Source organism: Venturia canescens, chromosome 2 (assembly GCF_019457755.1).
Source record: "Venturia canescens isolate UGA chromosome 2, ASM1945775v1, whole genome shotgun sequence".
Classification (NCBI taxonomy): Eukaryota; Metazoa; Arthropoda; class Insecta; order Hymenoptera; family Ichneumonidae; genus Venturia; species Venturia canescens.
Genome location: NC_057422.1, coordinates 5,897,472 through 5,922,007, shown reverse-complemented (window position 1 = coordinate 5,922,007; position 24,536 = coordinate 5,897,472). Strand labels below are relative to the sequence as shown.

Here is a 24,536-nt window from a genome sequence, read left to right as displayed (position 1 = left end):
ACGCAGGACAATGGCGAAAATCGATTGACAGAGCTTTTTTTTAATCGGCCAAACTGGGTCAAAGAATTTCGAATTGGAAATTTGGAGCTACCTCTCTCGCACTCACGGTTGCGATTCACCAACTGATTCATCCTCTTAAGGTAGATCATGCCCGAAGGACCGTATTTTATGGGTGTCTAAATTCGATCGATTTTAATATAATCACTTTTAATTAATGTCAGAGTTATCAATTCAAAATTGTAAATAAATTTTTTCAACTTATCTTTCGGCGAATGAAATTACGAGCCATTAATTAATCGGGGATCCATCACTGACTGAACCCCAAATTTCATTCGTCCCTGGCGAAAATATTATAGTTTTTTATGCAAAAAATCGCATTTGAGAGCGCAAAGGGAAATGGTTCTAGAAAAAAGTATTAATAAAAAGACAGAAGGCTGTTGACGGGAATGGGCCAAGCCAAGAAGGAACAAAATGCCGAAATAAGCAAATACGAGTGCTCATTACCAATTTCGTTCAATCTTCTCAAATTTCTTCCCAGATTTTCGTTGTATTGTGCACGTTTTTCACAAACTTCGTAAGAAGCGTTCATTCGTAGTATGGAAAAATGAATGATTTTTTACGTTCTAAACACGTTTATTTCAATAACTAATAAGACGAATCTTTTAATAAAATTTGATATGCGTGTCAGTCGACTATCCATTTAAACCCAGTGTAAATTTCAAGACTTTCTTAAGATAATCGTTTCGCGTACGAACTACCTTAAGAGAGCAAAAACTTCCAGTTCTGTAAATTCTGACATTTTTTCGTTCGAGAATCCGAGATTTTTCGTGTTTGCGCTGTGAAAACTGAAATTTGAACTGTTTAATGCTGCTTGAAATTTGACACATGTCACAATAAGTGACGAGACAATTTTCCTGTAACGAGTACGTGAAAAATGTGTTTTCAAATCAACATTCAGTGTAGATGTCCGTAATTTTCGTTGAAAAATCGAGTACAAATGGAGCAGAAGGTGTTTTGACCCGAACACGACACAGAGATGTTTATCTCGTTGCAACCGGGGCTCGAGAGACATATCGAGAGAGGGAAGATCGTGGTCGTATATACGTCTCCGGTCCTCTGGTATTCTGTATTGAAAACTCGTTTGAATCTCGCAGGGATATGCAATATAGAACGGGCTTTCTCCATTTATGTGCATGCGTACATGTATGAAAAGCCAAGAGCGGCCAATGGCCAGGTGTCAAATAAAGTTTATTGCAAACCTAACGGAGCTACCGAGCGATGCGGTCTATTTTATCGTATGGGTGTGAATATGAAACGTCATTTGTTGCGCCGTCGTGCGGATATGTGCGGGCACGTGAATATTTTTCTCACGTCGTCAGCCAAATCCGTACTATGATTTTTCCATTTTTAGAAAGTTTTTCTTCGGCTATTCGTTTCATTCGAATTTTGGAGTAAAACATTTTGTCTTTTACCAAAATCTGATAATCCGTTCGCAAACATTTTCTCGAGATTATTTGGAGTATTTTTTGTTCAATGAACGTTTCCGAATGGCCAAATTATGGAGTCCATTTGAGTAGCAACGTTGAGGGGTGAAATGTATTTTCCTCAATTTTTTCTCGATATTCATTCATCTACTGTTTGTAAAGTTTGCAACCTTTTTTATTTGACCTGCCAATTTTTCGTTCACTAATTATTTAACTTTATACCAAATTATAAAAAAACCGTTACCACCAACCCTCGTTTGTCAAGTCAAATTCCTTCAAGCAATTCATCACATTTGTGGATATGTCTCGCGAACTCGTGACAGAAAAATCCAGCAAAACTGCAAGCTCAATTTCGACAATATTTTATACGAACACTGAATCTTCTGGCAAACCTTTTTTTTTCTCCACGTCAATATAACGAAAGATACGTTAAGGTATTCCTTCCACGAACCCGAATATTCTATAAATAATAGATTTGAAATAACAGTAAAGTAAAAGTGCATGCGAATAGACTGGCGAAATTTCGGGTCACGTTACCGAACATTTAATAAATAATTAAAACTTGAAAAATCGTAAAATTTATACAAGAGTTTATGGAGATTCCGTCATCACTGAATTTCTATTAAATAATTCATATACTAAATAATTCTAAATTCCTGACACAAACTGTCTCACAGATAGAAAAAAAAAATTAAGAAACCCACAGAGACGACAAAAATAAAGGATTTCCGAATGCTTAAAAGAAATATTAACGATAGAAGTTGGAAGAATGGCAGAAGCAGAAGCTCTTTTCCTGTACAATCGCGACTTCTCAGAGGTTCGGAATCAGATGACGCTGAAGTTTGCAACGTTGGAGTCCAACGAAATGATCAAAAAAAACTCTCCAATAATTCCAGTAATTCTCCTATTTTTGTTCCCTGCCAAATTTGCGATTCGTAGTTTTTCAAGCTGCACCAACGATTCGTGAAATAGAAAAATGGTGAATTACATACGTTTTTTTCGTTCATTTCGTTGGACTCCAACGTTGGAAACTTCAGCGTCGTGGAATCAGTCAAAATTTCGAGTGCCCCAGTTTGCGCCACGAAAAAAAAAATACGCTCATGCGAAAGGAATACTTAAGTACTCGACGTAATTCGATAAATAAAATGAGCAAAATAGTAGCAAAGAAGGAAGCTATTCGGTAGTAACCATTTTTCCGATGATTCCCGACGGTACAACCATTCCCCGAGCATTATCAGAGCCCCTATCTGAGCCGAGTTCGTTTATTATAAGTACGATTTTAAATCGTGCAGAAGATTGAAGATTCTTTCGTCGCCTACTGCAGCGCATCGAGTTTAACGAATAAACAAGTATATAATTACAACATTTCCTGAGCCATATAGAGGCAAATGGAGTTAGTTTACATTCAGCACAATCTAACTTCAATCAAAGATTGCACGCATTTATATATATAGCGAGGATGGTATGACGAGCATTATATCTCGTCATTAATGTTCGCGCTACCCGTAACCGTTCGCAAGTGTTTCTCAAATCGTGCCTCCTATCTTAGTACCAGTCGTACAAATTTAATGGAAAAATAAAATTCGTGAATATTCCAAGAGATGAGAAAAAGTGCAAAACGATAATAATAAAAATAATAAAAATAAAGAAAATGTTGGAAAACCAGTCAAGTGCGAGCCGACCATATCCGAAATGTAACGGAACCTGCTGCTCGATCCTGTTTGAAAGCAACTATACCTGCATAATTTGTCGCATACGTATTTATTATATGATGGGTTTTGCATCGTCTACATAGATATCTCGTTATCGACTCGTCGATCCCAGAGAGCAATACAGTATCAGCTCCGGACTGAGCGAGTAGTCGCACCGAAGCACCAACGTCTCGTCTTCCATTTTCCCAACTCGTTTCGATTTTTCACATCTGTATACTCGTCCGACTTAACACGTACGTGTATTAAAAGTGTACGTCGAGTTTGAGTCCTCCATGGACGCGCGAGGTCCTGCCTGACGTTTATCGCCGCCACAGGTTCCATCGTTTTTTTCAAATTAGTCAAAACTTCATCTGCATAAGAAATCAATTTAATATCATTGAGAGTAAGCGTAATTACGTCGTCGTCATCGCGCCATCTCGAACTCAATTTCTGTGTTCCGTTCTATTGGAGATGTAGCTCTCCCGCGTACATATATATTCGTATGTGAGTACCGCTCGCGCGCGCGCGAGCGTTGTTTAAAAGCGGAGATTGTAATATCGACTAACTTTCTCCATTTATGGTCCCGTCGCTCGGACGATCGCTGCGCGCACAACGCCATTATATTTATGTGATCTAATGATCGATCATCGAAACTTTAACAGCATCGGATTCGCGTGAAATTTCTTCATGCCGCGCGGTGTCATTTAAACCGCGCTTCGTTTCTCGGTTAACACTCGCCAACGTTGTGCACGCATTTTCACACTCGCATCGATCCCTTTCTCTCACTCTTCACTCTTTCTGCTTGAATCCTTTTTTCACCGCGTTTTTTTGCTCCGGTGAAGCTCCCGGAGCCACGAGGGCTCGATTTTTCGCCGAGTTTCGGCTGATCGGGGGCATCAGAAAGTCAGAAAAACCGGCGCATTGCTGGATCCGTTCGAGTATCGACCTCGTCCGAGGTTGCTTAACTCCGAAGATCCCTCTCGCGAGCTGGGATCTTCTCCTTGGATTTTTCACTTCCACGTCACCTCGAAAATGCAGCCGATCAAACGTCCGCCGGTTCCCGACTATAAAATGGAAATAAATAGTCGAATGAGCGCAAAAAATATTCAGAAACATCGAGAGGAATAGAACCCCAAGATAGGAGACGAAGAACTGAAATATTCTCATGGAGATGTAAAAACGTGAGGAATCGTTCTGGGCGGTCTCTTCGCTTTTCGAGCCCATTACGTTACTGTCAATTATACTCTCGACGCTACATCGCATACACGTTTATAGATATATTCTAAGCATAGTATATCTACGATCGTTCAGAATTTATGTCGATACGGGACGGAAACCCGGATTGGATTGCACCGACGCGTGGCTGGCTTCAGTTACGAAAAACTGTTTTTTTTCTCTCTCGTTTCTTTTTTTTCTATGTTTTTTTTTTTTTTTTTTTTTTATTTCATTCGAGGTGAAACAACGTAGAAGACATAAGTTAAGATATAGGAAAGAGGCACGCGCGCGAGGGACACGTTTCCTTCCTATACTCAAAGCGAATGAAATAAAAAGTCAAGAAATGTCAAGTCTCAAGATTTCGGATGGAAGATATTGTTTCCTTTCTACGATTTACCACCGCCGGGACAGCATATGCGGGGGCGTCTATTCAAGCGATTACAATGATTAGAAGGTGTAAAAGAAGACGATATTCGTTGGGTGGTACAAAAATCATATGTGAAAAATTAATTCCGATTAAGTATTACGATGTAAACGAAGAAAGCGTTATAAATCATTGCGAGAGGATAATCGAATGGCCGCGAAACGTGTTTTTACCGCATTATTCTTTCTATGAATATCGATTGATGATTACATTTTTATCATTTTTCATATATAAATAATACATAAAGACACAATTAGGAATGTGTGTTAAAGAGGAAAAAGAAAGAGTGAAAGGGCCTTGGAGAAAAACGGTAAGTATGACGAGACTTGAAATCGAGGGTCGGAGACGCTCGCGTTACCGGGCATGAAGGTTTTAAGGTTTTAAGGTTTTTAGAGGTTGAACAGAGCTCGTGGGCAGTGCACACATTCGGTCAGGTAGTAAAATCGAATTTTTCGTTCGAGTCCTCATTTCTCTTTATCCGAATTTGAGGAGGCGAGAGGAGTTTGTTGATATTGAACAGGAATAAGAGCGTGTCGCAAAATGAAATTGAGCAAGCAGACGAAAAGGAAGGTTGCCAGAATCTTCACTCCCATTTCGGACACTATTTGTCGAGGGTTGCGCAGAGTTTCGTGTGCTGCTTCAGAATTTTCATCACACTTGAGCAGCCACTATTTCGAAGCGCGTATGGGCAGAATTATCTCGAAGTTGCGGCAGTGCCTCGAGGTTTTTTAGGAGGCGAAAGACTCGGAGGATCGAGTTTTTAAGGGTGCGCTGACGTGAAATCTTGCGACACTAAAAAAACGACTTCAATGTGTGACCCTCGTGACGCGCGAAGGGGAAATAGAAACATGGGAAAAGCACTGGATCGACCAGCCGCGATTTGCAAAAGAGAATTACTTTTCCACAGAGATATATTTAACGGTGACTTTAAAGTAACGTTAATTTTTGTCCAATCGAGCTAAATGCATGCACGCAGCATAAATAATATATAACATCGCTCATATATCGCTGTGCATACGGATATAGTGCGGGGAACGGTCTCGTAGGGCGTTGAGAGAGCGCATACGAGAACTATTGGTGAGGTAAGCGCGAGAGGCGAACTGCGAAAGAACGAAAGCGAGTGAGAAAGGATAAGTGTGTGTGTGTGTGTGTGTGTGTGCGCGCCGCACCCCTTCTCACGTAGCTAAACGCAAAGTGAGTAAGAAGAAGGGACTCGTGTCTCGGGGAAGAGAGAAAAAGAGAGCGAGCAGGAGGGGCGGGGGTGGGGGGGGGGGGGGGAGGGAGAAAACTTGCACCGAGAAACGAATATGCTAAAAAAAGATGGGAATGCTGAAGGCGACGGTTGGAAGAAGGAAGGAAGGAAGGATAATGTAAAAGACAGTGAAGCTGGACGAAAAGAGCGTTGAGAAGTGGGGACCAAAGGATAAGAGAGAAAAGGGGTAACGAGGAGAGCGAGAGAGAGAGAGAGAAACAGAGAAGGAACGTTGTCACTAGGGATGCTGGCTGTACGAGAGAGCAAGCGATACTTTCAGTGGGCTTGAGCGAGAGAGCTGTGAAGTTGGTCAAAGAAATGGAGAGGTAAGAAAGGGGAAAGATTGAGGGAAAGGGACACAGCGCAATCGGCAAACGGGGAGAGACGGAGAGAGCGAGAGAATGGACCGCGAGGAGGGAGTAGAGAGTCCGAGGGACGACGGCGAAGTGCAGAGGAGTCGCATCTCGGCTTGGGACCTATTTATAGACATGCTCTCACAGCCTCACTCCTACTTACTTCTCGCACTGTCTCCCACATATAGACGTACAAAAACGTATGTACGTATCTTTCCGTGTATACGTGGACGTACATATATGCGCGTATTCACGTAGCCGCACAATTGTACTTTGTATATGAGTACAAGGTGACTAAAAATCTTGCTCCGCCATCTGCCTCTTTTATACCTTGTTTACATTTTTTCCTATTCCTCCTGCCCGGTCTCCTTCTTCGGGCCTCCGAGCCGCCCTTTCACTCCTTCTTTTCAATCAGCCTCGCACAAAGTTGTTTATCGATTTTTAATAAATCAATCGGTCCGGCGCCGGTCGAGGATGGGGATCGATCGAATCGCGGCGGGATCTTCGACCGAATCTTTGACAAAATGTCTTTTCAACTTTACAGAAAAGTGCGAATAGTTGAGATCAAATTTCTTACACTAATGAAATTTTCTTTTTTTCTTTTTTCTAAATTAGAAAATATAAAATAAAAGAAAAATCATTCATTGGCCAATTTAGCATTCGGTGATAATTGCCCGGCTCGGCTTTGAAACGAACAATTCGGCGTGACCGTTGTACAGAAGCTCGTTAAACAGTACGGCTGAAGGGTGATCGAGATCACTCGTTGGAATCGAATGAAATTGAATTTGACTCAATTGGCGCTCTCGTATAGAGGCGCACATATTACATGGATGGGTCACCCCGTCGCGACCCCAACGGCAAAGTGGTACATGCTGGCGTGGAAATGAGCGAGGCATGATTTCCGGAGCCAGCTCATCTCTCTCGGCGAAGAGGCACTCTTCTTGCGGAGGAGAAATGTGAACATCGTTCGTGCATGTTCCACACGCGCACACGCTTGAACGAGTATTGAGACATTGCAGCCGATGTGTATTTTTCCTCTAAAAATATTCGGCATCTTTTCGTCTCATTTTCTTTTCAATATTTTCATGTATTTTTCATGCAAGACATTTTTTAACGTCAATCCCAGTATTATGAATTTACAATAAAACTCATGGGAAGCCATATATGAAAAAATGGATTTTTTAAACAATAAAAAACAATTTTAATACAAAAATTGCTGCTCGCCCTATTTTTGAGCGTGTGGCATCTCAATTATTGAATTTCATCTTACGATTTTTATGAAGCCCCGTTATCACCTGTACAATCTTATAGTTTCACGTACCTTTTCATCGAGAGCGGCACCGATATCTTGGACTGCATGTAACAAAGATTTAACGACGAATGAGGAAAAAGGTGGAAAAAAACACGAGGAGACTTGAGATTTGCGAATCATTGTTAACTTATATTTCTGTTAATAATAATCGTACGAGCGCTCAATGTTGCGCCAGGCGAACAACGACCGAGAATACAGGTAGTTAGATTTTATGTGCATTGCACTTGGAAAAATCACGTGTATAATAATAATAATAATAATAATAATAATAATAATAATAATGATAATAATAATGTTACATATTCTCTCGATTTTATTTTATTTGCATTTTTTCCTTCATTATTATATTTATAGATTTCTTCATTCTTTCATATTTATCTAGGCAATATAGAATAATATCATTCGTAAAAAAGTATCGACTCGAAGTAAATTGTGGGTATCGAGGAATCGTGACTTGAAGTTTATCGCTTTATATATATATATATATTTTATTATTTATTTATTTATTTATTTATTTATTTATTTATTATTTCAGGGAGATCGCGGAGGGAAAGCTTCTTCGTTTCCCTTAATTCGTGATTTGCACGCACACACTAACACATACATGCACACATGTTGCGAGAGTCACGAGCTATTTTTCTATCAACGTCTTTCTATGCTTCTATTCTCTTTCCTCTCCATTTTTATTCTTGTAAATATACATACATTTTCATTATTTTGCCCCTTTTTTGTATTAGGAAGCTTTGTAATAAAAATAATCAATCTCTATATATATATATATCAACAATATCGTAAATATACCCACTTACATATGTCCATATGTATATGTAGATATATATATGTATATATGCGTATATATATTTGTCTCTTTGCATTGAGCTACGCGAGTCAATTGTGTGTGCGTGCATACACGCCTCATTTTTTTCCTTTTCTCTTTCTTTCTTTCTTTCCTATTTGTTTTTTTTCTTTGTTAATAAATAGAGAATCATATACATAATATTAATTGTCGAGGAAATAAATGTGTATACACATATCTTAAAATACTATATAATGCATTCAATGCGAGACGAGGACGAAAGGCGAAGAGTGAGAGAGAGAGAGAGAGAGAGCTTTTAAAAATGCTATGGATGAACAGTTCTGGAGACAAGCATTTAGCTTTTGTTTTTTTGTTGTTGTTGTTGTCTTACAATTTGTGAGCGATCGATTAAACTGTTTTTCTATTCTTTTCCTTTTTTTCTTATAATAATATCCATTATTTCATGGAACTCACGTGTGTAGATGTCTGTGTGAGGGTGTGTGCATTCGTGTTTTTATATACATATGTACAATAGAAGAAATGAGTTTAAATTCCATTCAACAACGATTAACAACTAGCATTATAATTACACTTTAGTGACTTTGTTTTTTTTATTTTTATTGTTTTTGTCGCACTCGCGTTTACGAACGCTTTGTTGAAAGAACATATTGTTTTTTTTCGTTATCGGAAAGGCGATTTATTCGGGCGGTGCGCGCTCCTCTTTATACGCATGTGTCCTGTTATCAATTTCCAAGGAATACTGGCACGTCAGTGGGGAATAATGTCACCGGGTTTTAGCGTGCCCGGAACACACGGGGGAAAACTCTTGAATTCGATCTTCTTTTCGCTTAATTGCTCTCTTTCGTTATGAATTCTTCTGGTACTTTTCAATTGTTTTTTTTTTCTTTTTTTTTTCAGATATTCACTGAACGCGAAACTATTGCACCGTCACACCTACGAAAGACTCAGGGTGCGTAAAATTTTTAAGTTTGAACGAATTTTTATTGAACACGTCGATAAAACACCCATTTCTCTCACAATGGCGTTTTACAAAATTGATAAATCGCTCGGTTATCAAAATTTTCCTCTCTTCGTTTTTTTCTATCGGAGCTCACTCGCGATCGATATTTTCAAATTTTCATATATATCTCTATTTACACGAAACGCTATGAATAACTCTGAAAACTTGTCATCAACGTGTCGAAAGGTTTTCACCTTTTATTTGTTAAAACCCACTTTCAGCGATTTCCGAGAAAAAAATGAATATTTAGCTGGTAGTACCGCTCGTGGGGAGGAGAATTTGATTTTTTTTCTTTCCTTTTTGGTTATATAGATGTATACATAATAAAAGGTATTTCGAGATCGTTGTTGAGGAAAAGGAAAATTGCACGTGTCGACGTAGAATAGCTCAGAATCTCGAAATTTAATCGAACTTGAATCTCGATATAATTCGTTTCATTTAATCATCAATGGCGCATCGAAGAATAAAATAGAAAAATAAATAGCACGCTTCGGCGAGTCAAATTCGCAATAAAATCACCAATCAGACATTTTGTACGAGTCAGATCGAGATGAGCAATGAAACATAAAAATTTGCAGAGTACTAATCACAGTGACGCTTTTCCATCTTGAACATTTCATTTTTGGGGAATTGGAATTTTCCGTATGCCCCAAAATTAACGACTTCAAAAGACATCCTCGGTTCGCATTGCGATGCTACGTTCCCTTCGGAGGATATTCTTTCTCCTTTTCAAAAAAAATGTTTTTTTTTTTTTTTTTTTTATTTCCTCTGATTACTCTCTATAAATAATCGCACGAGTCAAGAACGTTTTCCTAGTCTAGTCATTCACGACGTGAGCGAAGAGGGCTACCTTAACATTTATATTTGAGAAGGAGGGCATTTTAAAACTTGAATACTTAGCACAAATGCAGTTTTGCAATCACAACGTCATTGCTCGAGAAATCAAACGGTCGAACCTTCATCAATCACTTTTACAGCGTTTGGTCCAACGAAAATGAGAATGATAAAAAAATCTGTTTGATCGATGAAACAATTGGAAAAATAAAATGAAAATTTTCATCGACGAGAGTGGCTCTGGTTCAAGAAGTAGGATTATTCCTCGTGGGCATGTAAATAAAAAGGTTTCGACGTAAAAAATTGATTCGAGGAATGTCCATCGACTCAAAGCCATCCGGAGACATTAAAAAAAATAGCAAAGAGAAGAATAGATGATTTTTAGCTTTGCCCAATCGTTCTTGATCTCATGTTTTACGATGTAACATTATTTATCTTACGACGATAAGAAAAAAAAAAAAAAGAGAGAGAAAACAAAAACAATACTTATTCTCAACGCGAGGATGACGGTTGGTACACTTTCAAGATATCGATTCGGTGGAAAAGCAGGCGTCGGGTTCTGCGCGTACAGGATTCCTTGGAAGTTCCATTCGGGACCGCGGAACGTAAGACATGACATATTCGTGGCTCACGCATATTGACATGGACAGAATGACGATTCCAAGGGTGGTTTACGCGCCTGTAGGTACGATATATCGCGAGAGATAGCCGTCATTCTCAAGCTCCTTCTCCTCCTCGGTTGTGCGAGGTCAAACATGGGCCGTTAATCCCTCGTCGCGGTGTGATTGAATAACGCTTTGAGCAGCACCTTTTTCTCGTGCTTTTTTTCCTTATAATTTTTGTTTTCTCCGTTAGAACTCTATGATATTTCCATGAGTAAAATTCAATGACTGTTTCATTCTTGACGAACGATTGACTGGTGTGGCCACGTGGCCTGGATGCCATTTGTGTATTTTCTTATTATTCGTCGAGCTGTCAGTCACGAAGAAGAGCAACTAGAATATTGTTTTTAACATTAATTATCCGAAGAAAAGAAAAGAGAAACGTCCTCCACCAGAATGTTCAACATTCCTTGATGATTGGCCATTTCTTCAAAAATCGATACTCTCTCTCTCTCTCTCTCTCTCTCTCTTTTCCTCTCTTGTCTTCAGGTTGGCCAGACAGTACAATTCTCCCAACATGCATCGGGGCATACTCGCACCGAGGCACCTTCGCGTATATTTACACACATATACATTAGCTCAAACGGAACGTTTTATATTTCAGATTGTTATTATTATATCAGTATTTTATTTCTTTTATTTTTCATTGATTAACGTCGGCCTACTGGTTGCAGGGCGAAGAAGAGTGAGGCTGTGCGTGACTGCGTGAGTTTGAGTGCGTCGCCTCTCTCTTGAGCCTCTGTTTAAGGTGGACCTTTGCGTGTCTCTTCTTTTCGTCGCTCCTCGCGAATTTACGGCCGCACTGATCACAGCAAAAGGGTTTTTCCCCGGTGTGAGTACGCACGTGGGTCGTGAGATGGTCGCTGCGAGAGAACGATCTCATGCAAATACGACACTGAAAGGGCTTTTGCCCGGTGTGAATTCTTATGTGTCTCGTGAGTTCGTCGCTCCGAGAAAATCTTCGATCGCAACCGTCGACCGGGCAGGCGTAAGGACGCTCGTGGACAGGCGTTTTGCTAGGTCGGTTCGGGTATTTTCGTGGTTTTACCGGTACTAACCTCAAGGGCAGTGCGCTCTGTTGGTAGACTTGGGACAGAATCTCATGGCCCTTTGACGTGCTAGGATTGTATTCGGCGAGTTGAACACCGGCTGAGTTTTGAGAAGGTTGCTGCTGCTGTTGTTGTTGCTGTTGCTGCTGCTGCTGCTGCTGTTGCTGGGGCTGGGGCTGCTGCTGTTGATGTTGCACCGACGTCGCGTACCCAGAGTTGGCCGAAGGCTCCTGCTTAAGGGTGGGCTCCTGGTGGTGATGGTGGGCGTGATGGTGTGACAAAAGACCCGGATCGTAGCTGTCCTCGTGAGCGGACAACCACGCGGAGGGGGTCGATGATGGAGTGTCGTGATAGCCTGGCGGTGGTTGTGGTGGCTTTGAATCGACCTGGAGCAGTTCAACTGTTTCACCAACGTAGGGCGTCGAGTGTAGGGAAGGGTGAAGAAACGGCTGTGCGGTCAGGGTCAAGGTTGGCGAGGGTAGTGAACCCCAAAGCTCCTGATTCGCTGTCTGTTGTTGCTGCTGTTGCTGCTGTTGCTGCTGCTGCTGCTGCTGCTGCTGTGGGGTCTGAAGAGTATTGAGCGAAGCAGCTTGGGTACACGTCGTTGTAAAAACTCCACGATAGGTCAGGGTCGGAGCCGACGAAACCGGGGAGCCTGTGTGCGGCGCCGAATAGAGTATCACACCCCCCTGTAAAACGTTACAACGCTCCACGTCTTCTTGAGTCTGATGCTGGTTTCGCTGGGGACTTGACGAGCCGGCGACTATCGGACCCGAGGAATCTTGATTGTCTTGGTGGTGATGCTGCTGCTGCTGCTGCTGCTGATGATGATGGTGATCACGAGCGACCGATGTCACCGTATCTTCATCCTCGACCGTCGCCTCTTCCAACGAGAGATCCTCACCCGCCAGACTACCTGCAATCAGCCAATAATCCAACCTTGAGAATTTTAGATTCTAACCAACAAAGCTTCTCTTATTTTCCAGAACTTTACGACATAACTGCGCGCGGTTCGAATACACTTGCAATGTTAATGGACGCGATGCCTCGAACGTTTTTCATGCACGCATCGCGAATGTGATTGCGCGTATTTGTCCAGTCGCTCCGTCCAACGATGCTCTATCTCTGAAAAAAATCAACCTCGGAAGTACTTCCTGCCCGGTGTTACTAGACGAGTGCGCTGACACCCCGAGGGTTGTTGCGGAGGATCAGTAAACTTGTGGAAAATGCGAGAGAGACCTCCTCGACGGGTGAAAGTAGGCAGGAAGAGACTGCGCGATATGAGGAGCCTCTCCGGCCTTATCTACTGCGAGCCTCGTTGCACGAGTTCTCACTATCTCCCGCTCGTCTGTATCCTGCCGTTCGTCGTTTCCTGTCTAAGCTACACATGCATCCGCGAACTACCGATCTATTCAAGCTTCAGGAAGTCTGAATTCTCATTCAGAAATAAGTGAAAAAAAAACTTTTCCCAATATTACTCCGATCGATTTGACTCTTAGAGTGAAATTTCGTTTTAACCCGAACATGAAATATTTTAAATTCGCCTATCGCTTCGACGGGACCTTCATGAATCCGGCCGTCGCTCGTTTTCATTTCCTTTGTTCCCTAATTCGTATACTGGAACGTAAAAGATCGCTTAATCGTCGTTCGTGGGATAAGAATCCACGTGAATCTGACAGTTCGAAAAACATCGGGGAAACCTCGGAGCAACTGATATACCCAAAAATTTGGACAAAGTAGACGTGGGTGGCAGCTACGAGAAGCGTTAGGAGAGACCCTCGAGAACGATTTGGATGGAATGATGTTAAGGGGTGATGAGGGCTGTGGATAAAATGAGAAGGTAAATTTTTAAATGCACACGGTTGAAAAGGAGAGTGAAGGTTAGCGGAGATTGAGCGCTCGGGGTGGCAGGAGGAAGGAAAAAGCGAGGGAGAGAGAGAAAAAGAGAGCGTTGGATGTGCGGATAGCGTGCAGGGATGGTCGGCAGATAGTCGACGGGGTCGAAAAGTGGAATTGCCGGGTGAACTTGGTAGAAAACATGAATGAAGCGTTCTCGGAGGGTAGGTGGGAGTTGGCGAGGTGCCGGCTACGTCAGCAAGAAATGTGGAGGAGGCGAGAGGCAGCAGAGGCGCACAGGGGCGACGAGAATAAAGGTGGGGGAGGAAGAGAAAGAAGAAAGAGGATGAGGGATGTCGAAGGAGGGATGGTGAGTTTGGGAGGCTGGCCAGAAACGTGGAACGTCGAGGGGCCAGGCACACCGAAGGGCAAAGAGAGGACTCCTGAATGTCGGGGTCGTGGAGTATTGATCCAACCGGCTGGCGGTCGAGGTTCAATATCGGCCGTTTTCGCGGGCGACTTGTACTACGTCACTGGCGCCTCGTGGCCGCACTCGAGCCGCACACGCTGTACCCATCAGCCGCCAACCGCCACCACCGGGCGGACCTCGACTTTGACTTTGAAATCGGCCATCGCTACCATCGAAGCTCCGCGGGGTTGTCGGCTCACAGAATATCAGAGAGGGAGCTATCTCGTCCGACGAATCGATGTGATCCAAGGACCGAGCTCTATTTCTCGACTCCCCCCTCCCCTTGCTCCTTCCCTACATCGAATATTCTACCTTTCGTTCTCTACGCTCAACTGTGGATGCGCCGCGCGTATACTGATTTCAATAATACGGGAATTTCGTTCTAAATATAGCCTCATCCCAGTTGTTATTCATTCTCAGATGGAGCTTGTCTCCAGTACCATCAATGTGTCAAATAAAATCCCTTGATCCACTTCAATATTATAATAATGCGAGTCCTCCCCCCCCCCCCTCCCTGTTTCTAACTCCACAGAACGGAAAATATAAATCAATATTCTTTCCGCGCCGTTAAGCGCCACCCGCCATTCGAACTTGCAAATAATCAAGCGAAGAATTTATTTTGAGGATTTATCAGAGCAGCAGGCCATCAGGAGGCATAGGAGCTCGCCGCACGGTTGATGCAGCCACCCCCGACCGAGCAGCACACTTCAGGCAGGTTCGTCGACGACACTATTACTTTTTGAAAAATTGGAAAATACAGTTGAGCAAAGTGAGATCGAACTTGAACACGAGCAGAGTATATTTTCCAAAAACTAACATCGCGCCCAACTTTGTAAACCGTGTGAATAAATCGTCCGGGATATGCGAGAAATGTTCCCGTATCTCACGCGATGACAAGGAGCTCAAGTTCATGTTTTCATTGAGCGCGTACTTGACAGGATTCTACGATAGGAGGGTAAAACGAAAAGACGAGAAGAAAATTGGGTTTGCAGAAAGTTCTAGCTACGTGGGTAGAGAAGCGGGGGTCCGAGGTGGGGTTAGATTCATGAATGGATGGGTGAATAAAGAGTGGTGAAAGGGGGTTGGGACCGGGAGGCGCGTCACATTGGGGAATGATTTGGAGGCTTATCTCTTGGTGTACCTGAGATTGGTGGTGGTTCAACGAGGGCGGAGGGTCCAAAGAACGACGGTAGATCGCTGCTGGTAGTAACAGGTGTATTGAGATCGCCGGGTTTGTCCTTTTCCCCGTTATCGCGAGCGAGTTCGTCCCGACAATTGCCATTGCAGTCGTCATCGTCGTCGACGTTCCTTTGCTGGAGATTTTGGTCGTGATGAAGCAAGTGCCGTTTGTCGCAGCCATTGGCGGATTCATTGGGGGATGCAGGACGATCGTGATGATGTCGATGATGCCGCAAATGATCATCGGTGATGTTATTGTTGTTGCTACTGGTGTTGTTGTTGTTGTTGTTGTTGTTATTGTTGTTGTTGTTGTGGCGATGATGATGGTGGTGGTGCCTGGAGTGAAGATCGGGCGAGTCGGAGGCTGCTGGATGGAGGGGCGGGCAGCTCGAGAGCGTCAAGCTGGGCACACTTTTCATGCTGTTCGAGTTGATGGATGTTGCAACGGTGGGTGATGTGCCGCGAGCCCCAATGCCGAGTCCAACTCCCCCGCTGCCACCGACGTTGCCCGAGGTTGAACTCGGCGACGTGTTGTAAGCCAGGCAGGCATCGAAACTCAGCTGGACCGTTTGCAGATTGAAGGTGGCATGGTGATGGTGGTGATGGTGATGATGATGATGTCCCGGCGGCGGTGACGAGAGAAGAAAGGGACTTGCAGCCGCGTGATGCTGCGTGCCCACTACCTCCATACCGTCCATCGTCATCCTCTGCAGCAAATCTGTATCGTTCGTGATAACCGTTCTCGACAAGGCTACTATCGGTTCTGTGGATGATGCAGGAAGCCTTGATGTACCATGTACACTCGGATCGTCGACCGTTGACGCTATTCCCTCAGGCTCGCACTGCGTCTCCTCGCCTATGGTCGTATCGTTCAACGCAATTATTATTGTTGTTCAATAACTCATTTATCGTTTTCTAACTTTTCTTCAACTTTTCTTTTTCTTTCCTATATTATATACGGTATGTTAACGGTGAGTTAGTCATTCATACGAGAATCTGGATTAGAATGTCTTTTTATATACTCTTTAGACGTTTGCATATGTTTAGTGCAGTATTTCTCTTTAGTCTCTCTCTCTCTCTCTCTCTTCCTTTTCGAGTCTATTCTGATTCGATACTCGTTCACTGGTTGACGAAAGTCAACAGTCACGATGAATTACGACAACCGAATAAAAATCCCACGATGGAATTTCGCTTCCACTGTGTATACAAACGGGCTCGTAGTGTTTGGTTAAACAAACGTGTGTGTTATGAATGGCCTGGGTGATATGACAGTGTTACATTAATAATACGCATAGACATATGTGAGTTTCACAATGATTTCACTTTGTTAGAATATCTCAGTTTGAAGATTGAAGCACCGAACGAGCACGCACACACGCAGTAGCACGTCGAATGCGAGAGGTAGTTCAGCCAATGGGTATATATTTATATTCAAATGAAATCTCTTCTGCGACAATATTGATATTATTTTTTGTTCCTCCGGATTCTTTCACTCCTGCAGGCTCGTCCTTCTTCCGACCGAGCTACCACTGTTCGTTGACACTCAACAGGAGTCTCTACAGCACCGGTACATCATCTCTACATATCCATTAAAAGTATACATGAATACACGCGCGCACGTACACGCGCCCTATACACAAGGATGTGTTTAGAAACACAGGTTTCTCGTGTTCTCGGTAGTTTAATCGAGTTAAGGTAAAGTCCGAAGATGCGTGGGTCACGGAGTGGGCTCGAAAATTCTAGGTTGCAATAGCTCGAGTGCGAAAAGCCTGTGCGTTCTCTCCGAGAGTGTCTCCCCGGCTGAATAAGCGCGGGGCGGTACGTTGGCGCGTTCCCGCGTGCAAAAAGGTTGGAGGAGTCTGTGATACTGGGAAGCGAGCAGCGGCGGCGGTGATCTCGCTCGCTCAACGTATTCGTATAGGCGTGCACGTATGTGTATGTAAATACGCGAGGAGGCTGATGTGTGCGACGTGTGCACGCGTGTTTTCCCGCGCGCGTGTTCACTCGTCGACGTTGATGTGTTCGTGTTATTCCCGCACGCGCAAACTGTCCTATATATCCGTGGGTGTATTACGCCAGGACGGTGTCTCTCTCGGTGGTTCGGACCGCAGACGGCCAACGCACATTCGCGCGCCCGTAGGTGACGCGTGTATATTATTTATACATGTGTATCACACAACATTCGCGTCTATATAGACACATGGGCCGAGTGGGCTTGTGTTTCCCGTTGGGTGACGGTGGCGGCGGCCGTGTCGTTGGTGGCGCACCATAGACCAGGATGTAAAGGACGCGCGATGCGTGGGGGTCGCGCACGAACTGAGTCGAGCCGCGGAGCGCCCCGTAGTTTTATGAATGGACCGCGAAGACTGTCCCATATTTGGAAGCGTCGAGAGACGCTCGGCCAATCCCCGCTCTTCGCGACTCTACCTCGCGACTCCTCGACAGCCCCGCTCGCCCTCCCGCGCTCGTCCACCTTCCTCCGGGGCTCCCTCCTTCGGAGCCGGTCCCCTTCCAGCCCCGCTGCTTGTCGCGTGCGCCCGCGTTTCTTCTCTCTCCCTCCCTTCCTCGCTCTCTCTCTCCGACCCCTGCTCCGTGGGCTCGCCCTCTCCTCGTCGCTTCGATAACGCGTACGCGCGCTCTCGTCTGTTGCCTCTCGAGCGCTCTGGCCCCCACATCGCCGGCCGGCCGGCCGGCCGGCCGCCACGTGTCCCCTCGCCCCTTGCTGCTGCCCCCGGCGCGCAGCGCCGTCACCCCCCACTTTTCTCCCGGTCCGTATGATCCCGCGCGCGCGAGTCTCCCTCGTGCCGCCGTTACCGCCACCGCCGCCGCCGCCGCCGCCGCAGTCGCCACCACCACCGCTCGCCTTCTCTTCTCTCGCTCTTGTCACCACTGCCTCGAACATGCTCGTTCACCGCCTCATGCGCTTCCTTCTTTTCCCGCTTGCCCCTCTTGTCGCTGGTTCGCCAGTGACGTAGCATCCCCCTCCCTTCTGCCTGCTCACCCTCCCCCCTCCCTCCTGCCCGTGTCCTACCGACCCCCTGTGACGTAGGAGCGTGGCGCGCGCCCAACCTCTCCCACACGCGCGGTAGCAAAACTGACGCGATCCACTCCCCTCCCTCTTCACCGCCGCCCTCCCTTCCGCCCTCCTCCCATGCCCTTCGTTCCTTTTACCGCGCGGTTCCGATCGCTCGACGCGAGACGCATGGAGAGAACGAGAGATACGGAAAGATCGATTAATATGTATATGTACATCTACGTATGGGAGATTCCGCGCCAAACCAACCGTTCCTCGGCATTTGCAATTCCGTTTTTTTCTACTGATTTTTCTGGTTTTTCACCCCATGGGAAGGTGTCTGATTTTTTGGACATTTGCATCTTAACAAATTTATTCGACAGTAATTGTCGATAATGCTCCAATTTTCTGGCTGGATTTGTCGATAGAGAGCTCGGAAATCGAACACGTTTGTTTACATTCCCTGCTATTTATTCGGATAATGATCAAATGAGCTGATTATGCATCGAATAAATAAAAACGTTTCCGAGCGACAGGAACATTTCGAAACGAAAATTTTGCCCTGCTCATTCGCTCAATACGCCCGATTTCTAAATGAGTTGTCGATAAACGTATAAACTTAGAAAACATTTGGAAATTATCTTTTGAGATAAAAATTATCGAACGACTCCTCTCCTTGAGCTCGAAAAGACGGACAAATATCGGCACATGAAAATACAAAGCTCGAGCATCCTCCGATCTGGCTCCGAATGCCCCGTGTATACGCACGTCTATTTTTTCTTTCGTCTTTCCTGTATCTTTATGAATATATAGAGCTAGGGACGAGGCCTCGATGTTGACGACATAGACGTGAGTTATCTTGCATCTATAACTCCAGTACTGAAAGACACGTCGTGTGTGCGTATGTAGATATCAGATAAAGTGAGACAGAGAGAGAGAGAGAGAGAGAGAGAGAACAAGCAAGAGGGAAACTGTCGTCAGAGTGAAAGAGCGAAAATGAGGAAGGGAGAAAAGTTTTCAAAGAGAAAACCTTACTCACGTATATGGGGAGCTAAAGGTTCGGAGAAGGCTTGTGTGCCAAGTTAAATCCTTCAGCACTTGTGGCTACTGCAGTGAATACGGCAGGCTCGTACCAGACCTCCCCACGTTCCTTTATTTTCACATGTTTTTCTCTATCGAAAAAAGGAGAAAAAACGCTCAAACCCCTCCATCGGGAAGGCAGTAATGAGCCGGAGACGAACGAACAAGTTTTGGAAGCGCTAATTAAACTTTTATGATTTTTCTCAGCCTGCGCTTTTCCCAGGGCTCGATTCAACAGCCATAAATATGGAAGGCGTGCATCGACTTTTTCGGCTCGGATCCAAAGCGTTTACAAACCAAAGTTTCCGCCGAGGCAATCAATCGAACATGCACTTTTATAGGACTCATCCGCCGGTCGAACATCACTTTATTTATTTATTTATCGTTTGACACGCGCAACACTCGGATACGTCCCGATATTTGTGCGTGTGTGTTTCCGAGCGCAGGCCTCGAGGATTTTTATGGGGAACGTGCCCCAGAATCCTAATAATATCTTTCTTATCTTAGATTTTGACATTCTAGCGGGATTCGTATAACGCTCGCGAGAATCCGTCTCACGCCGAAGCCAAACTCGTGCCTCAGCGCGGAGAGCGCGTGGTTCCGAAAATAGAAGAAAATTCGCGTATTACGGGCGAAGGAGTATCCCTCGTGCGAGGCAGGTTAATTATCCCAGACTCGTCTTCGAGTTCAACAATCAAAGAGAAAATAGACTCTCGGTGCTTTACCAAAGGTACTCGGTTCAACGGTCAGAGCCATGCACCGTGCCCTGTGGAACAACGTCGATACGAGGGGATCGCGAGCATCGAAAAATTGTTGCTCTTTACCCCGAAAATAAATCAAGTCTGGCGTTAAGGAGCTTTTGTACTCCAAAGTTCGAAACTGTGTGCTTTCATTTGGTAGATATACTCACGAATATTATGGAACAAAAGTTTTATAATAAAACAACGAGAAACTGGGTGACTCATGAATATTTGGAAAGTTGCCAAGTTTTAGCCGAAATTGGCCGCTATTGAGAAATTCATGGGATGAAGATAGCACGGATCTGTAGCGGATGACTTTCGTAATATTCGTTGTTCGGAATAAAAATTTTCATCTGAATCACTCGAGCGATAATTATTCGCAGTAGGAAATGGACGGCTCTGCGGGTAAACGCGTGTGAGGATTTTGAAAAATGAATACGTCAGTGCACTCCCACGTCCAATTATTGATACCTTACCAAACACTCGCGCTTTGTTAATTATTTGCACTCCGGGATTTTAGTGTACGGGATACTTCCGCTCATTGGGTCATGCGACACCGCCCACGAAACTAGCATTCAGCTTTATTAAATGCCGAGTTCTCTCGATCATTCGGCGAAGATGTCTCGCTGGGAACGACGATACCCTCGAAATATGTTTCTATTTTGAGAATCTTCTTTCCACGTATTGTGATATCTCGTGAAAGATCTTGTACGAATATCGGCCACGATAAAAACAGGAAATTTTTGTCTCCCTGCTTTACGAATGTGTTTGCAATATTGATTATTTTTACATTTCGGATAATACGAAGTCGACGATAGCGAAGTGGGAATGGGATCGATGCTCGTGCGGTGCTGGTGAAAATCGTTCTCTCCGTCGAACCTTTCCAGTCTCCTTATTTCACGTTTTCGAAAAAGCAAGAAAAACGTTCGTCGGTACGATCGAATTTCTGGTTTGGAACGCGAATAGCGAGTTATCAATTCGAAATTGTAAATCATTTCTAATATACATTAATTAATCGAGGATCCATCGCTAACTGCATCCCAAGTTTCATTCGTCCCTGGCGAAAATACCATAATTTTTTATGCCTAAAAACTCGCATTAGAGGGCCCAAAGGGAAATAGATCAAGAAAAAAGCATCAATAAAAAGACAGGAATGGGCCAAGCCAAGAAGGAACAAAATGCTGAAATAAACAAATGTGAAGTTATGCGAGTACTCAATTTCGTTTAATTTTTAAGATAATATATATCTTTATTACTACTGAGGCAATCTGCGTGTATTTTTCTCCATATTTAAACACGTTTTTGTCTCAATAACCAATAAGACGAATCGTTTAAAATTTGATACGCGAGTCAGTCGAGACTTTCTTAAGAAAATCGTTTCGTGCGTGAACTACCTTAAGATAATCGGAGCTTAGACCGAAAGATAATGGGAAGCGATCGATTTCCAGCACTGACTAAACGACGATAAATTTGAACGGCGAAGAATTTCGCCTGACAAATGGTTTTTGTTAGATTGCGATGATATTTAGAGTGACACCGGGGATGAAATTTCTCAAATAATTGTTTCGAGGCAGTGATTAGGTGTCGAGTTTAATTAAAAGGGTATTAAATAATGAAGGCGGAGTTAGAGGGATTGAATGAAAAGGGTTAAAATAAGAGGGGGCGGATGATGGGAGGAGGCGAGTTGAAAGCGAGGAGCACGTTGACCAGCATGGCAACCACCTGACGCCCTATTTGGGATCACGCAACCACGACGAGAGAGCGAGCCGGATTCACGAGCAACCGAATGAGCGGGCGCGAGGAACGCGTCGGTGGGTATACACAAGTGACGGCATTCGACACGCTCGTGGCACGCGCTCGGTCCACGTCTCCTCCGCACTCTGGCTTGCTCTCCGAATCTTTTCAGAGAGAGAGCTGCCGTGTTGCGGTGCGCCACTTATTCATCCCAAGCCCGTACGAGGCGAGAGAGCTCCGAAGATTAAAAGAAATAAAAAAGCACTTCTAACGCGTCGAGGAATTTTTCCTTTTTCTTTCAATCTTATTCCTCCTTTTTTTTCTTCTTCTTCTTCTTCTTCTTTTTTTTTCCTCTTAAATCCTCTTCATTCATTCAATACTTGCCTCTCGCGTACCTTATTTCTAAAGCGTTTACGTTTAGCCTTAAGCGTACTGCTCTCATACTCGCGCTCGATACCCACTTTCAGATTTTCACTGACAGTATTTTTACCATTTTTACATTGGTACAATGCCCGTGAAGGATTTTGGGGAATGCCCTCAGGCCAACCGGTGATTTATGAGCTTCATTTCAATTTGAAATCCAAACCGTATGTTTTACAGGACCGAGCTTTTGTTACGAAACTCACCGTAAGGAAATCGTGTGTTCGCAATGTATGTGTGTACGCAGATACGTGCGCGCGTATTTCACGTCGCTCCCCCTTTTTTTTTTGCAGACGAAATTTTCGTCGCGAGATAGATTTATTGCGAATATTTTTGTTTCGTGGCTATTTCTCATGAGGATTGCGTGTCGAATTTCGAACGCGACAAAAGCTTCGCGGTGCCCATTTTCACGCTGCTCGCCATTTTGTTAATATTTTTCAACAATTTTGTGATTGCTCTGCCAAGCAGCCTGCCGTTTCTGGGCCCCGAAACGAGCGTATTTTTTCAAACGCGAAGGGAGAGCAGAAACTCGCGCTTCGAAGCAAAAAAGTAATTCGTAATGAAATAATCCGGGAATTTCCCACGGGCTTCGAGCCAAATAAACGAAACGAAATTTCGGAAAGCTCCGTCCTTCGGAAGCAGGCCGCACACTTAAATTCTTCCCGACGAATAGAGCACCACTTCACAACATCACACTCCGGAGCGATGACACAGTTATGAAAAGAAGAAGTGATTTGTCACATCGGAGCTCGAGATCGGACAGTACAAATACGCACTTCGGGCGACCAATTTTTTTTCATGACTGTAATTTTTTACAAGAGCCGTCCATCTCCAATTAGAGCATTTCCAACGCGACTGACTTTTCTACCGAAAGACTTGAATCTATTGAAATATTTCTCAGCTTACGCACGATTGTCACATGTGTCACTGAATACGTAATTTAAAAATATTGGACTAACGAAACCCGAATATTTTCCATCGGGCTCGAACGCTCGTCAGAAAAAGTAGCTGCTTTCCGATCAAATTTCATCTTCATGAAATTACAATATGATTTGTCCCGTGGCCGGAGCAGATCATTAAGCGAGTCCACCTTGCGGCTGGAGGCTGACCAACAAATTTATAAAATTACACGAACGAGCATAAACGACTGAGAACTTTAACAGTCATCGTTCGTTACGCAATGGAGTTTTCTTTTTCTTTGACTTTGCCTGTTCTACGAACGAAACTCCCTTAAGCATTACCGCCGTTGCACATCGTAGGCTGACACGAATTTAATGTGTCGATCCCACAATTCCTCAAAGTTATCAGTTTCGATTAAAAATTCGTATTCTGCATACGGTCACCAGGCAAAGTACGATTTCTTCGTTTACCCTTTTTTCTTCGAAGTGACACTATATACGCGGGCGTGTTTTTACGACTAGTTCCCAAGCACATATGGAAGATTTAAACGATGGACCAAATGCAGCTGAGCCGAATTCTTCGGGGCGAGTGTTTCCCTCGTTACGCATCACGAGACTGGAGCACGCAGTCGTTAGCGATCAATGGATGGGAGACGTTTTCTAACTAGTTTTTGTGGCTAATTTTTTGCCTTCTCCCGAGGACAAATTCAGTATCGTTCGGATGAGCCGTTATCTTTTTCACTCTGGCTAAAGCATAAGCCGTTTAGAACATCGTTTCTGTGGCTTTAGCTCTTGTAATTTTATTCTCTATACGGATTTTATTCTCGGTCAACACACGCGCGACACGCATCAACGCATATGCGGGTACACTATTTTTCCTCTCTCTCTCTCTCTTTCTCTGTTTGTATATGGTATCGAGAATAGCACCTACATTGGTTGTCCTCTTGGGGCTTTTACGAGATTTTGTTTATTGGAAAACCGCTTCATTCTCTTTACACGACTCCGAGATCCGCGTGCCTCCATAAAAGCGAACAACATCTTCGTGCTAACGTTTTCCTTTTTTTCCCTCTTTC

The 24,536-nt window shown here is 44.0% G+C and overlaps 1 protein-coding gene and 1 long non-coding RNA gene across 2 annotated transcripts in view; one reads left to right on the top strand and one right to left on the bottom strand.

Moving 5' to 3' along the window:
• Positions 1–9,959, top strand: part of LOC122405749 (uncharacterized) — a 32,205-nt gene extending 22,246 nt beyond the window's left edge. The window contains exon 3 of the long non-coding RNA XR_006259816.1: positions 9,446–9,959. This is a non-coding gene — a long non-coding RNA (uncharacterized lncRNA). The remainder of the gene's footprint in view (positions 1–9,445) is intronic.
• On the bottom strand, positions 7,840–19,646 carry sr (stripe). Its single transcript, XM_043410685.1, has 3 exons — positions 19,630–19,646; positions 15,540–16,433; positions 7,840–13,009 (listed from the first exon to the last, which is right to left on the bottom strand). Exons 2-3 carry the CDS (start codon positions 16,279–16,281, stop codon positions 11,706–11,708), a joined length of 2,046 nt encoding a protein of 681 aa, XP_043266620.1. The 5' UTR covers positions 16,282–16,433; positions 19,630–19,646; the 3' UTR covers positions 7,840–11,705.
• Between the last annotated feature and the right edge of the window lie 4,890 nt (positions 19,647–24,536).

Coding starts and splice junctions, on each gene's coding strand:
- sr (XM_043410685.1), bottom strand. CDS start 16,281: ATGACGATGGACGGTATGGAGGTAGTGGGCACGCAGCATCACGCGGCT. Junction 13,010..15,539: donor TGAACCACCACCAATCTCAG/GTACACCAAGAG, acceptor GGCTGATTGCAG/GTAGTCTGGCGGGTGAGGAT.